General features: G+C 43.7%; 1 protein-coding gene across 1 annotated transcript in view; it reads right to left on the bottom strand.

The window, feature by feature from the left end:
* Window positions 1-13062, bottom strand: part of dagla (diacylglycerol lipase, alpha) — a 355821-nt gene that overhangs the window by 54866 nt on the left and 287893 nt on the right. Inside the window, exons 15-16 of the mRNA XM_067993813.1 lie at window positions 7807-7875; window positions 3982-4054 (exon numbers count right to left, since the gene is read on the bottom strand). Of these exons, the coding sequence (XP_067849914.1) occupies window positions 3982-4054; window positions 7807-7875 (142 nt within the window). The remainder of the gene's footprint in view (window positions 1-3981; window positions 4055-7806; window positions 7876-13062) is intronic.

The raw sequence follows: 13062 nt of genomic DNA, 5'->3' as shown, positions 1-13062 counted from the left end.
AACACAAGAAGTAGGAGCAGGACCCAGCCACTCAGCCCCTGGGCCCGCTCTGCCACCCACAGGGCCTTGACCGATCTGAACTCAGCTTCATGTCCAATTTCCTGCCCGCTCCCCGTAACCCCTAATTCCCTTTACTTCGAGGAAACTGTCTATTTCTGTTTTAAATTTATTTAATGATGTCGCTTCCACAGCTTCCTGGGGCAGCAAATTCCACAGCTTCCTGAGTGAAGAAGTTTCTCCTCATCTCAGTTTTGAAAGAGCAGCCCCTTATTCTAAGATTATGCCCCCTAGTTCTAGTTTCACCCATCCTTGGGAACATCCTTACCGCATCCACCCGATCAAGCCCCTTCACAATCTTATATGTTTCAATAAGATCGCCTCTCATTCTTCTGAACTTCAATGAGTAGAGTCCCAATCTACTCAACCTCTCCTCATATGTCCACCCCCTCATCCCCGGGATTAGCCAAGTGAACCTTCTTTGTACTGCCTCGAGAGCAAGTATGTCTTTTCTTAAGTATGGAGACCAAAACTGTATGCAGTATTCCAGGTGTGGTCTCGCCAATACCTTATATAACTGCAGCAACACCTCCCTGTTTTTATATTCTATCCCCCTAGCAATAAAAGCCAACATTTATCCCAACTCTCTGCTTCCTGTTAGATAACCAATCCTCCACCCATGCCAGAATATCACCCCCAATCCAGTGATTCTTTATCTTGAGCAATAATCTTTTATGTGGCACCTTGTCGAATGCCTTCTGGAAGTCTAAATACACTACGTCCACTGGTTCCCCTTTATCCACCCTGTACGTTATGTCCTCAAAGAACTCAAGCAAATTTGTCAGACATGACTTCCCCTTCATAAAGCCATGCTGACTTTGTCCTATTAAATTATGTTTATCCAAATGTTCCGCTACTGTCTCCTTAATAATAGACTCCAAAATTTTACCCACCACAGATGTTAGGCTAACTGGTCTATAATAACTGGCTGGGTACAGAAAAAAAGTTACATCAACATAGATACTATGAGAACTAAATCAAAACCATTAAGTACTATAAGATAAGTACTGGTATGAGGCCTGCAAGCAACAAATTGCACTAATAGAGCACCATTAACTTAACAAAACGTCGCAAAACATTTCACAAAGGTGAAAATCAGAACTGAGAAATGTAGGAAAGATTATGGTGGTGATCAAAAGCAAGATCAAAGAGGTAGGTTTGAGGACGCTATTGAAGGAGGGGAACGAGATAGCAAGGCGGAGCAGCTTAGGGAGACAGTTTGAGAGTGTGGCTGAATTGGGTGAATGCTCTTCAGCTGAAAGTGCAGTTCGTGGGGTGGGGGGTGGAGTATATAAAAAAGAGGCCACAATTGAAAGAGCAGAGGATGTATACAGGAAAATAGGGCTAAATGAGGGTTTGTAGATGAGGACAAACTGAAATTGATGCGTTGGCAGATAGGCAGTCATTGAGTAGCGAGAGAGGGGAAAAGCTGGCTGTCATCAGCATACATGTGAAAGTTGACCCCATACCTACAAGTGATTTTGTCAAGGGATAGCACGAGGACAAGGAAAAGAAGAGGGCCAAGGATGGAGCTTTGAGGGACACCCAACACGACCGTATGGGAAAGGGATGAAAAACATTACAGGAGTCTTGCTGGCAGTGTTGGGACTGATAGGAATGGAACCAAGCAAGTACCATGCTTCAGAAATGGAGTGGTCGGCTGCATCAAATGCCACAGAGGTCAAGGTGGACGACGAGAGAAAGCACAACTTCGGTTACAGTTACAAAGGATGTCATTGGTGACTTTGATGTAGTGAAGGGCTAGCAATATTAAGAGTATCAGAAATGTAGCATTGCAAAAACCAATGAGAAACTAATGCTGAAACAACAAATAGTTCAAAGTCACTGAAAGGAGCCCAACATCTCGATGAAACCATCAGCAGGAGTGAAATACTGAATCCTAAACATAATGGTTATCTCATCAGTAAGTTAGTGTGCAGCCTTCCTAAAGACAAGAGTTGAGCCAGACGTGCTCCAAATGCCTGGAAGTAGGGTTGCCACGCTTGCCCAATCTAAAACTGTACAGTGGTGGGCCTTAAGTATGAATGTGTCATCCCACAAGGGATTGCTGTATGCATGTAGAAGTGAGGTGGGGGGGTCATATCCAAGCCTCGTCCTTTTACGGTGCCCTGCTCTCTGCCCAGTTTAAATATGTGGCATTTGAAAACTGGGTGTTTGCTGTCCAGTTTGCAGTTATGAACATTACCAGGCAGCAATCTCCTGTGTCCGCAACCCTTTCCTAACTACACAATTTCCACTGTTTGTGCCAGACAGATTTCCACCAATTCTGGAAGGTATAGTTTTAGATCGGGCAAGAGGTGGGAATCCTACTCCCAGACATTCAGAGCACTTCTGGCACCAATCTTTTCAGGAAGAAAACTAATGGGTTGTTTTGGTGGAGTGAGTGTTGAATAAATATGAATTCAACTATTCTCCTTTATTCTGTTAATTTCTGGACGGCTTTCAGTATATATGTGTTTGTGTGCGCACAAACTTTAATTTTACAGGGTAATTGTATTTAGCCTTAGGCCTGTTTTTGTGCTTTAGTAGATTAGCTCTGTGGGTAAGGACAATCCTAAACTTCTTTCTCAGTAGCAAATGGCCACCTTTGACCCTCCTCTTCTGCTCCCTCCGTCCTTACTTCCAACATTTGGTGTGAGGAGGCCATGGACTTTTTTGTCTGGAAGATTAAAACTATCCATTCAGTTGCCTCCTTCCTCAATGCTGACCCCTGACTTCAAATCACTCTGTAGCATCACGCCTATCTCCACTTTACCCTTATCAAGCTCATCTCCTCCATGAGACCAAATTCTTATGCCCGCAACCTTCTCCTAACCACATAACTACTGCTGTTTGTGCCAATGCTCACTCACATCATAAATAGCTCCCTTTCCTTATGCTCTGCTCCTCTGTCATTCAAAACTGCTGCCATCATCTCGCTTCTCAAAAAAGTCCATCGTTTCTAACTAGCACCCAACCTATTACCTTCCTTTCCTTTACAGGATGCCTGAATTTCTTGTTGTCATTATCTCCTCGTCACATCCTGTTCGAATTGCCTCAGTCAAGTTTCCACCCTGCATTGAGGCTACCCCGGTCAAATTACCAATGGCATCCTATGTGACTATGATTATAGTGCCCTGTGCATCCTTGTCCTCATCGACTGTTCTGCGGCATTCAACACAAATCAACGACTCCATTCTTCTCCAGCCTCTCCTCTGCAACATTACCATCACGTGGCCACATTTCATGCAATGACTTCTCCTTCTTTCAGTTACCTTGGACATGTCCGATCCTGGCCCCTACCTCATTCCCACCATTACTCAAACCATCATTATCTCCACACTCACTTCACCGGCCTCCTGAACGCCACTAAAAATCCAAAACCAGGACCCGCTCTCCTATTACCCCTATTCTAGCCAATCTCCATAGACTCCCCACCCCTAAAATACTGAATTCAAAATCCTTGGCCTAGTCTCCTCTTCTGCTCTGCCACTGCAACCTCCTTCAGCCCTATGTCCCAGCACACGGCCTCCACTCTTCCAATTCTGGTCTCTTTCTCATTCCCCTCTATCAGAGCACACTCCACATTGTTACTGCGTAAAGTAGTTCACACTGCAGAATTCACTGTAGTAACACAAGCGTGGTGAGAAATAACTTGTTGCGTTACTGGAAAATTGTTTAGGCCAGAATATAGTAAGAAAACAAAAATATACACACACATTGATGTTTCTGCAATGAATAGCACTAGATAATGATAGTAATGGAGGTCTGCCTTTAGAAGTATCTGCTGAAACATACAAAAGTGCCTACATGTGTGTATTACAATAACACATCCACATGATTAATTGAGAAAAATAAAGTTTAGGGGGAAGTACATTCAGAAAAAAGGTGGAAAGCACAAGCCAGAGAAATGGGAAGGAGTACCTTAGGTTTATTGCTCTTCTGCAGCACTTCCAGTAGGTGTCTACGAAAAACTTCCAGCTGGGATAGACCAATCCTGTAGGAACATAAGAATAGTTATGTGTTCTTAGGAACGTTTTCCATGGACCAATCGGTAATACTACATAGAAGAAAGGTGCTTGTACAAAGACGACATACTTAATCTGGATGCCAGCCAGCTGCACACCAATGATACAGCAATCAAACTACCTGACCTACCGTTTAATGGCACCAGGGAATGTAAGCTGCACAAACAAATGTGATTTGTAAAATGCTCAATGAAAGTACTTTATAAGAACATAAGAAATAGAAGCCTGCTCCGCCATTCAACAAGATCGTGGCTGATCTTCTACCTCAACGTCATTTTCCTGCACCATCTCCATATCCATTGATGCCTTTAATATCTTGAATTCTATCGATCTCTATTTTGAAAAGATTCAATGACTGAGCCTCCACAGACCTCTGGGGTAGAGAATTCCAAAGATTCACCACCCTCTGAGTGAAGAAATTTCTCCTCATCTCAGTCGTAAATGGCCTACCCCTTATTCTGAGACTGTGACCCCTGGTTCTAGAATCCCCAGCCAGGGGAAACATCCTCCCTGCATCTACCCTGTCGAGCCCTTTAAGAATTTTGTGTGTTTTAATGAGATCACCTCTCATTCTTCTAAACTCTAGAGAATACTGGCCTAGTCTACTCAATCTTTCCTCATACGACAATCCCGCCATCCCAGGAATCAGTCTGGTGAACCTTCATTAAACTCCCTCTATGGCAAGTATATCCTTTCTTAGGTAAGGAGACCAAAATTGTATACACTTATCCAGGTGCGGTCTCACCAAGGCCCTATGTAGTTGCAGTAAGACATCTTTACTCCTGTACTCAAATCCTATTGTAATAAAGGCCAACATACTATTTGCCTTCCTAATTGCTTGCTGCACCTGCATGTTAGCTTTCAGTAACTCATGTACAACGTCCCTTTGAACATCCACATTTCACAATCTCTCACCATTTAAAAAGTACTCTGAATTTCTGTTTTTCCTACCAAAGTGGATAACTTCACATTTTTCCACATTATATTCCATCTGCTATGTTCTTGCCCACTCACTTAGCCTGTCTATATCCCCTTGAAGCCTCTTTGCATCCTTCTCACAACTCACATTCCCACCTAGTTTTGTGTCATCAGCAAACTTGTAAATATTACATTTGGTTCCCTCTTCCAAATCACTGATATAGATTGTAAATAGCTGGGGCCCAAGCACCGATCCCTGCAGTACCCCCTAGTCACAGTCTGCCAACCTGAAAAAGACCCGTTTATTCCTACTCTCTATTTTCTGTCTGTTAACCAATTCTCAATCCATGCCAGTATATTACCCCCAATTCCATGTGCTCTAACTTTCACCAATCTCCAGTCTGGGACCTTATCGAAAGCCTTCTGAAAATCCAAATACACCACATCCACTGGTTCCCCCTTATCTATTCTACTAGTTACATCCTCAAAAAACTCCAGTAGGTTTGTCAAACATGATTTCCCTTTCATAAATCCATGTTGACTCTGCCAAATCCTATTATGATTTTCTAAGTGTCCTGTTATCACATCCTTTATAATAGATTCTAGCATTTTCCCTACTACTGATGTCAGGCTAACCAGTCTGTAGTTCCCTGTTTTCTCTCTCCCTCCTTTCTCAAATAGTGGGGTTACATTTGCTACCCTCCAATCTGCAGAAACCATTCCAGAATCTATAGAATTTTGGAAGATGACAACCAATGCATCCACTATCTCTATAATCACCTCTTTCAAAACCCTGGGATGTAGATCATCAGGTCCTTGGGATTTATCGACTTTCAGTCCCATTAATTTCTCTAGATCTGCAGTACAGTCCAGTACTGCAAATCTATAACTTTTTCCACAAACATATTACTCTCTAGGTCGAAAGATTCCATCTGACTTTTTTTTAAACTCCTAATTTTCAATCCATTTTTTAAGTTCAAATTACCTGATATTTGTATCCTTTGCCATAGTGAACAATTTGCCTGGATCAACTGTCAATTCATTCATAACCTTGAATATATTAACCTTTTTATTTATTACAGTAAGTTCCATGATGATGCAGCCATCACCTTGTAATGCTGCATTTCAATTTCTATTTTATACCAGACAAGGTGTGCACTTTTACCCAGTGCAAAACAGGAGTGTGGAGGCTTGAGATAATCGACAGTAACATATACAAAATAAACCGTACCAAACAATATATGAACATGTGTGTTCAGCAGTGCATTGAAATCTTAAGAACTTACATCACATTTTACAAAAAGAAGTCTTCTGCCCCATTATTAAATGAGGTATGTCATAATTTGGCTATTTAAACAAAAACATTTCTTTGTATATGCACCTCCTTCTACATGTAGCACATAATATAAGCCAATCTGCAATATTAGTTCTTGGTGCCAGAACCTAATACTGGAAATAAACAAACTTTTTCTGCCATGCATGTATGCAGTGATTTCCCACCCTCCTCTGCCAGCTTTTCTCGGCTTCTAGAAAACCAGATTTTAGCAGTCTGGTTCTAAAAGGGAGCAATTACTCGGCAAACTGTCACCCAATGCCAAATGATATGTAAAAGAAAAGATTTTCTGCTCCACTTAATATTAAAGAGATGCATAGAAAGTTTCTTCATTCACATTATTCATTGCTTGTTACAAAGGAGTGTTCAATAGTAAATAGGCTCATACATTTCAACCTGCAATATGTTGAAAGGGTGAAATTCAACGCAAGTCTTAAGGATGGGAGTACGGTTTTCTGTACAATCAGCAAATCAACTAACTTTACTAGCTTGGGAGTTTTGTGCACTGCGGCTGCTTTTCTCAATGGCCCTGTTTAATGTTCAGATGGTTGAGAGATATAGCTGAGTTACCCACATACTGCACAGTCCCATTAAAAGAGACATGCTGGCAGGTCACAAGCTGTCCTTTCAGTTAGGAGGAACTGATATGGCATCGAGGGAGATTGGGGGGGTGGGGGATGGGAGGGGGAAGAAGAGGTGAGAAGAAGGAAAACAAATTAAAACTAATAAAAGGAACTAAAACAATATGTCTCAGGGCAATAACTTACAAAGCAAAAATTTTTTTCAAATCTCATGATAATCTGAAGTTCTGCTCCTCTATTATTTTCAAAAGACACAGCTTCTGAAATGAATGCAGGTCTTGTATTCTGTATTCATTTTTGGAACAAACTTATACTTGCATACATTCAGCAACTCGCTGAAAGAAACATGAAGGTTTTGTTCATATTTACTTATGCAGCGGCACCTCAAATATTCATCGTAACAGAGAAGACCACCCCCCAGCCACCAGCAGATAACCAAGAGGCCCACATACTTAGTGAGGTATAGTGAGATTTTAGTTTCTGGCTGGTCCACTTAAATAACCCAAATAAGACACCATTTTTTTTTTCATTTTAAAAATGATACATTCATAAAAACTGCAGACTACCCAATTCCTGTGGGTTTGCCATCTGAAGCCAGGACTCTCCATAAGCTAAATATGACCAAAAGCTAAACGTCAGAGCTAATTGGGTAGAAATTTTACCAGGTGTTACATATCCAGAACATCGATCTTGCTGTATTGTAACCCAAACTGTGGAAAATCAATTACAAACAATTGAATACAGCTGGTTCATGCAAAACTAAGCCCCGGCATCTGCAAAAATTCTGGCAGAGAATCAAGATTGTAAATAATGAATGTGCACAGAATTGAGGTTCCAATGTATTAGAATTGAGTCAGTGACTGATAAAATTAAAGATTTCTCAACTTGCCTTGGTACCAGATCCTTCCCTAAGACAACAGACGTCACAAACTCCTTAGAGTATTCCATAGCATCGCAGCTAAAGGATTAAATTAGAAGATATATTAGGAAAGAATAGTTAAATTGGATAATATTTTTTTTAAACTGAAGTCTGAAGTATGGTAATGCTGAAGGACATTCAGCATCGAGTATCAGTAGATCAAATACAAAACAGCAAAGAAAGGCACAGACTCAAATGCAGACCTTAGTGAGCTGACAGGTTCTACATTTTCACGTAGAACAAAATGATTATATTCCTTCTTCCCTCCTCTCCTGAAGACAATGATTCTTGCTGAGATATGGTTCCATGGGCACCAACAGCCCTCAAGTATCTTGCCCAAGTAGCCATTCTTCATTGGCGAGTTTAGGTAGTAGGCTTCAGCAGACTATTTGATCTTGGGGCAATCACAGCGAACCCCAATGCTGTCCTCACTCATCACCTACACAAGAACTTACCAGCAGGATTTCTGGATTAAAATTAGGAGTAGGAATCCTAACTGATTCTTCCCTAATCCAGAAATACTGAGGCCAAACTGAAAAGGTAACCAAAACATAATGGAGCACAGACCAGGACTGGGACATTCTAGTCTGTAAGGCTCAGTACTACACCACGTCGTGGCTTTATTCACAAGGTTAAGGAGAGTGTCAATAATAATTTTGTTTATATACACTTACCATGGTGTACTACCCCTTTAATATTTTTCCTATATTTAGATAAAAAGCTAAAGGAAGTTTAAAAAAGTAAATTAAACCAATCCAATTAACATTTGTAAACTCACATAAAAAATACTACAACCAACAGCAGCACAATTGGTTCTTTTAAACACACCCTTAAAGTAGTCTCTATCACATTGCAAGCCATGTCCATTAGTATAAATTGGAACTCAAGTGGTAGCCCAATTAACCAAATACTTCTTTGACCCTTTTTTGTGTGAATCTTGTGAGAATTAAGGCAAGAGATGTTAATTGTGGGGAACAAAGCACTTTCCATTTTGGGCACTCAATGTCAGAGTCCAGCACTCGCTGGTTAAACCCCCTCTAGTCTGCCCAAAGAATGTGCCTTAGCCCCAACACCAGTAGAGCGTATTCACCTGCACCACATTTTCCATTTCCTACAATGCTTAATGGAATGAGCTTACCAATTTAGTAACAAATTCAGGACAGGTTTTTAAATGTGAGTCACTGCTCACTAGATTGAGACTCATTTCAGATAGGATTCTTAGAGCTAGCGGACAGATTCAACCCATCAGTCCAGATGGGCTCTGAATTCAGTCTCAAAATTGAAAGTCCAGTGTCTAATCCATTCACCACCTCAGTTCCCTGAGCCAATTCTTCCATTAAACTTTGTTCTCTTTAATGAGTTGAAATTTTTCTGTGTACTAACAGATTTGTATTGAATTCTTGCTATTTTAACAGATTTGTTAACTCATTTAAAATAAACTTGTGGATCTCCTGTGTGTTGCTTGCAGTAAATTAGATGGTACGCTCTTTAATAATGACGGGAGTTTTATACTGTGTAATGCCCAATATATTATTCTGGAGCTGTGTTTAAATCAGCTTGTTGCTTTAAAAGTCTAATTACTGTATGCAAATAAAACACTCAATCAAACTGTTTGGTCGTGGTACTTTGTAGAATGGAATGTGCTAATCAGTTTCAGGTTGCAGCTCAGAAGCAACGACCACTTTAAGACCGCTTTGCATTTGTAAAATGAAAAGTGTGAAATAGTGTTTTTAATATATTGGGCCATTATTTGCCATAGCAGGTCATCTAACGGTGTCAGTTAGACTTGCCCTTGCATGTTTAGGTTTTTAAATTTTTAATGTGGCAAATTGCTGAAAGTGCAAACTGATAACGTCACAGTGAGGGAAACAGGGCATCTGGGACCTGAGTGAACAGGGCAAGCAACTGTGTATCTCCTTACCCAATCAGATTGAAGGATTGTGAAATTAACTGCGCAAGGACTGATGGAAATGCTGAAAGACGCCAAGCTGTGTGACATCTTCAGCAACCCTGCAGACGGAACAGCGTGTCAATACACCTGGTCCAGACCAGACGGGTCCGTCCGTTCCAGGACAGACTTCCTGTTTGCGTCCCCAACGCTCAAGGTCAGATCCACCAAGGTCACACCGGAGTTCTTCTCTGACCACTGCCTCCTTCTGGCCGACTGTCACCTACAGGACGATCAGAGAGTGGGCAGGGGGATATGGAAGCTGAACGTGAAACTGTTGACCCCGGGATACATTGAGGAACTGAAGAGGGATTACAGAGGTTGGAGAACCGTAAAGCCCCTCTTTGATTCCCCAGTGCACTGGTGGGAAGCCATCAAGGCGGACTTCAAGAGGTTCTTCATCCTCAAAGGTGTTCAGAAAGCGAGAGAGGCGCAGAAGAAAACGTCCTGACTCCAGAAAAGCATGCAGAATCTTCTCCTGCTGCAGTTGATGGGGATCGATGTCAGGGAGGAACTCAGAGAGGTGAAGGACCAGCAAGCCTCGTTCTTTGCCTCCGAGGCCTCCAAGATCATCTTCCGGTCCAGAATCCGCTCCGTGGAGCTGGACGAGACTTGCTCGCGTTTCTTCTTCCAAAAGGTGGAGAGAGAGAGCTCTGTGATCAGTAGCCTGAAGGAAGAGGACGGCTTGGTCACGTCCTCGCAGCCCGACATGCTGAGGATCTGCAAATCCTTTTATGTGGGATTGTACGACGCAAAGCCCACAGACAGCATGGCCTCCAAGTCCTTCTTGTCGTCTATCACGGAGGTTCTAGACGACAGCAATTTGGAGAGTTTGGATCACCCACTAACTCTGGACGAACTGACAAAGGCCGTCCGTTCCTTCAAGAAGAGTAAAACTCCCGGAAGCGACAGCTTACCGGTGGAGTTGTATTCGGCTCTGTGGCACTGGATAGGCCCAGGCCTGCTGGAAGTTTACGGGGGTAAGCTTCTGGCAGGCAGCATGTCAGGCTCCATGAGGAAAGGCATCATCACCCTCATCTACAAGCAGAAGGGGAGAGGGAAGAAATCAAAAATTGGCGACCCATTTCACTACTTAACGTGGAGTTAAAATTCTGTCCAAGGTCATCGCCAATCAGGTCAAGTCAGCCCTGGAGGTGGTAATTCACCCCAATTAGACCTGCGCTGTACCCAGCAGGAAGATCTCTGATAGCCTGGCGCTACTCAGGTATACGATCGCCTACGTACAGGACAGGGGGGTGAACATCTGCCTCATCAGCCTGGACCAGGAGAAGGCCTTTGACAGAATATCCCAGACATACATGATGGATGTGCTCTCCAAAACGGGGTTTGGGGATGGAATCCGCAATTGGATTCAACTGCTCTACACAGACATCAGCAGCGCAGTTTCAATTAACGGGTGGGAATCAGAAAGCTTCCCGATCAAATCTGGAGTCAGGCAGGGCTGTCCTCTCTCCTCCGTCTTGTTCGTGTGTTGCACCGAACCCTTTGCCGAGTCCATCAGGAGAGATGCGGGCATAAGAGGGGTGACGATCCCAGGCAGCGGAGGCATTCAGGTCAAGGCCTTCCTGTACATGGACGACGTCGCCATTTTTTGCTCGGATCAGCTGTCGGTCCGCAGATTGATGAGCGTCTGCGACCAGTTTGAACTGGCATCAGGGGCCGGAGTAAATCATAGCAAGAGCGAGGCCATGTTCTTTGGGAACTGGACCGACCGATCCTTTGTCCCCTTCACCGTCAGGTCGGATTACCTGAAGGTGCTGGGGATCTGGTTCGGGGGGCCGGGGCGTGCACCAAAAACTGGGAGGAGCATATTGCCAATGTCAAACAGAAACTGGGACTGTGGGATTGACGATCCCCTCTCGATCGTGGGCAAGAACCTGGTCATCAGGTGCAAGGTGCTCTCGGTGTTGCTGTACGTGGCGCAGGTCTGGCCCATACCTCGCTCCTGTGCCGCGACAGTCATCCGAGCCATCTTCCACTTTATCTGGAGATCTAAAATGGATCGTGTCCGCAGGGACATAATGTACAAATCTCCAGAGAAAGGGGAGAAAGGGGTGCCCAACATGGCCCTCATCCTGATGGCCACCTTTGTGTGCGGCTACATCAAGCTGTGCGTAGACCCTCAGTACGCAAACACAAAGTGTTACTGCGTGCTGAAGTTCTATCTGTCCCCGGTGTTGTGAACGATGGGCCTGGTCACGCTGCCACGGAACGCTCCATCCAGTTGGACCGTTCTGCCCCACCTGTCCTTCGTGGAAAGGTTTGTGCAGAAAAATACCTTTGACCACAAGGCGATCAGCAAATGGTCCGCACGCAACGTCCTCGAGACCCTGAGGGAAAAGGAGATGGTGGATCCTGTTGGTTGGTTCCCCGAGCAGACTGTCAAAGTCATTTGGCAGAACGCCTCAACACCAGAGCTGTCAAACAAGCACCAAGACCTTACTTGGCTGGTGGTGAGAAGGGTCCTTCCCGTCAGATCCTTCAAGCACTCCCGGAGTCTCAGCGCCACCGCACGCTGTCCCCAAGGAGGCTGCGGTGGAGACGAGACCGTCACCCCTCTCCTTCTGGAATGTGCCTTTGCAAAGAAGGACTGGAGAGAGATGTAGTGTTATCTGTCCAGGTTCGTCCCGAGCAGTTCCGTAACACAGGACTCTGTGCTCCACGGGCTGTTCCCGGGACGCACACCGAGACAGACATCAACTGCTGCTGGAAGACCATCAACTCCTGCTGGAAGACCATCAACTCGGTGAAAGACGCCCCTCGGTCTGCCCGAAACTTGCTGGTCTTCCAGTGCAAGGAGCTGTCCTCAACCGAGTGTTGCAGACTGGCATATTCCAAGGTCCAGGACTATATGCTCAGGGATGCACTGTAGCTGGGTGCAGCCGCCGCAAAGGCTCTATGGGGAAAAGCTACCGTTTAGAGCCTTCCCGCCATTGTATACCGAGGGGCTGCAATCAGGGAAAAACCCCCTCAGGCAGAACGTAAAATTCAAATTGATGTAATGTAATGTACCTGTAATCAATCTGTAATCAATAATCTGTATTGATTGTAATGCAATGAGGCACCCTAGAGTGCCATGAACTGTAATTACATATGATGTGTAACTGTATTGTTGGAATCATATTTGAACTGTACTTGGTGTAACCTGCAAATTGTATAATCTGTATTGTGTACGTTTGGAATATGATATGACAACTATATTGTATGTATTGTTGCAAATTTTATGAATAAAGTATATTTTTTGAAAAAAAAAGGAC

This window comes from Heptranchias perlo, chromosome 12 (assembly GCF_035084215.1).
Source record: "Heptranchias perlo isolate sHepPer1 chromosome 12, sHepPer1.hap1, whole genome shotgun sequence".
In the NCBI taxonomy this organism is placed as follows: domain Eukaryota; kingdom Metazoa; phylum Chordata; class Chondrichthyes; order Hexanchiformes; family Hexanchidae; genus Heptranchias; species Heptranchias perlo.
This window is presented reverse-complemented; position numbering and strand designations above follow the sequence as displayed.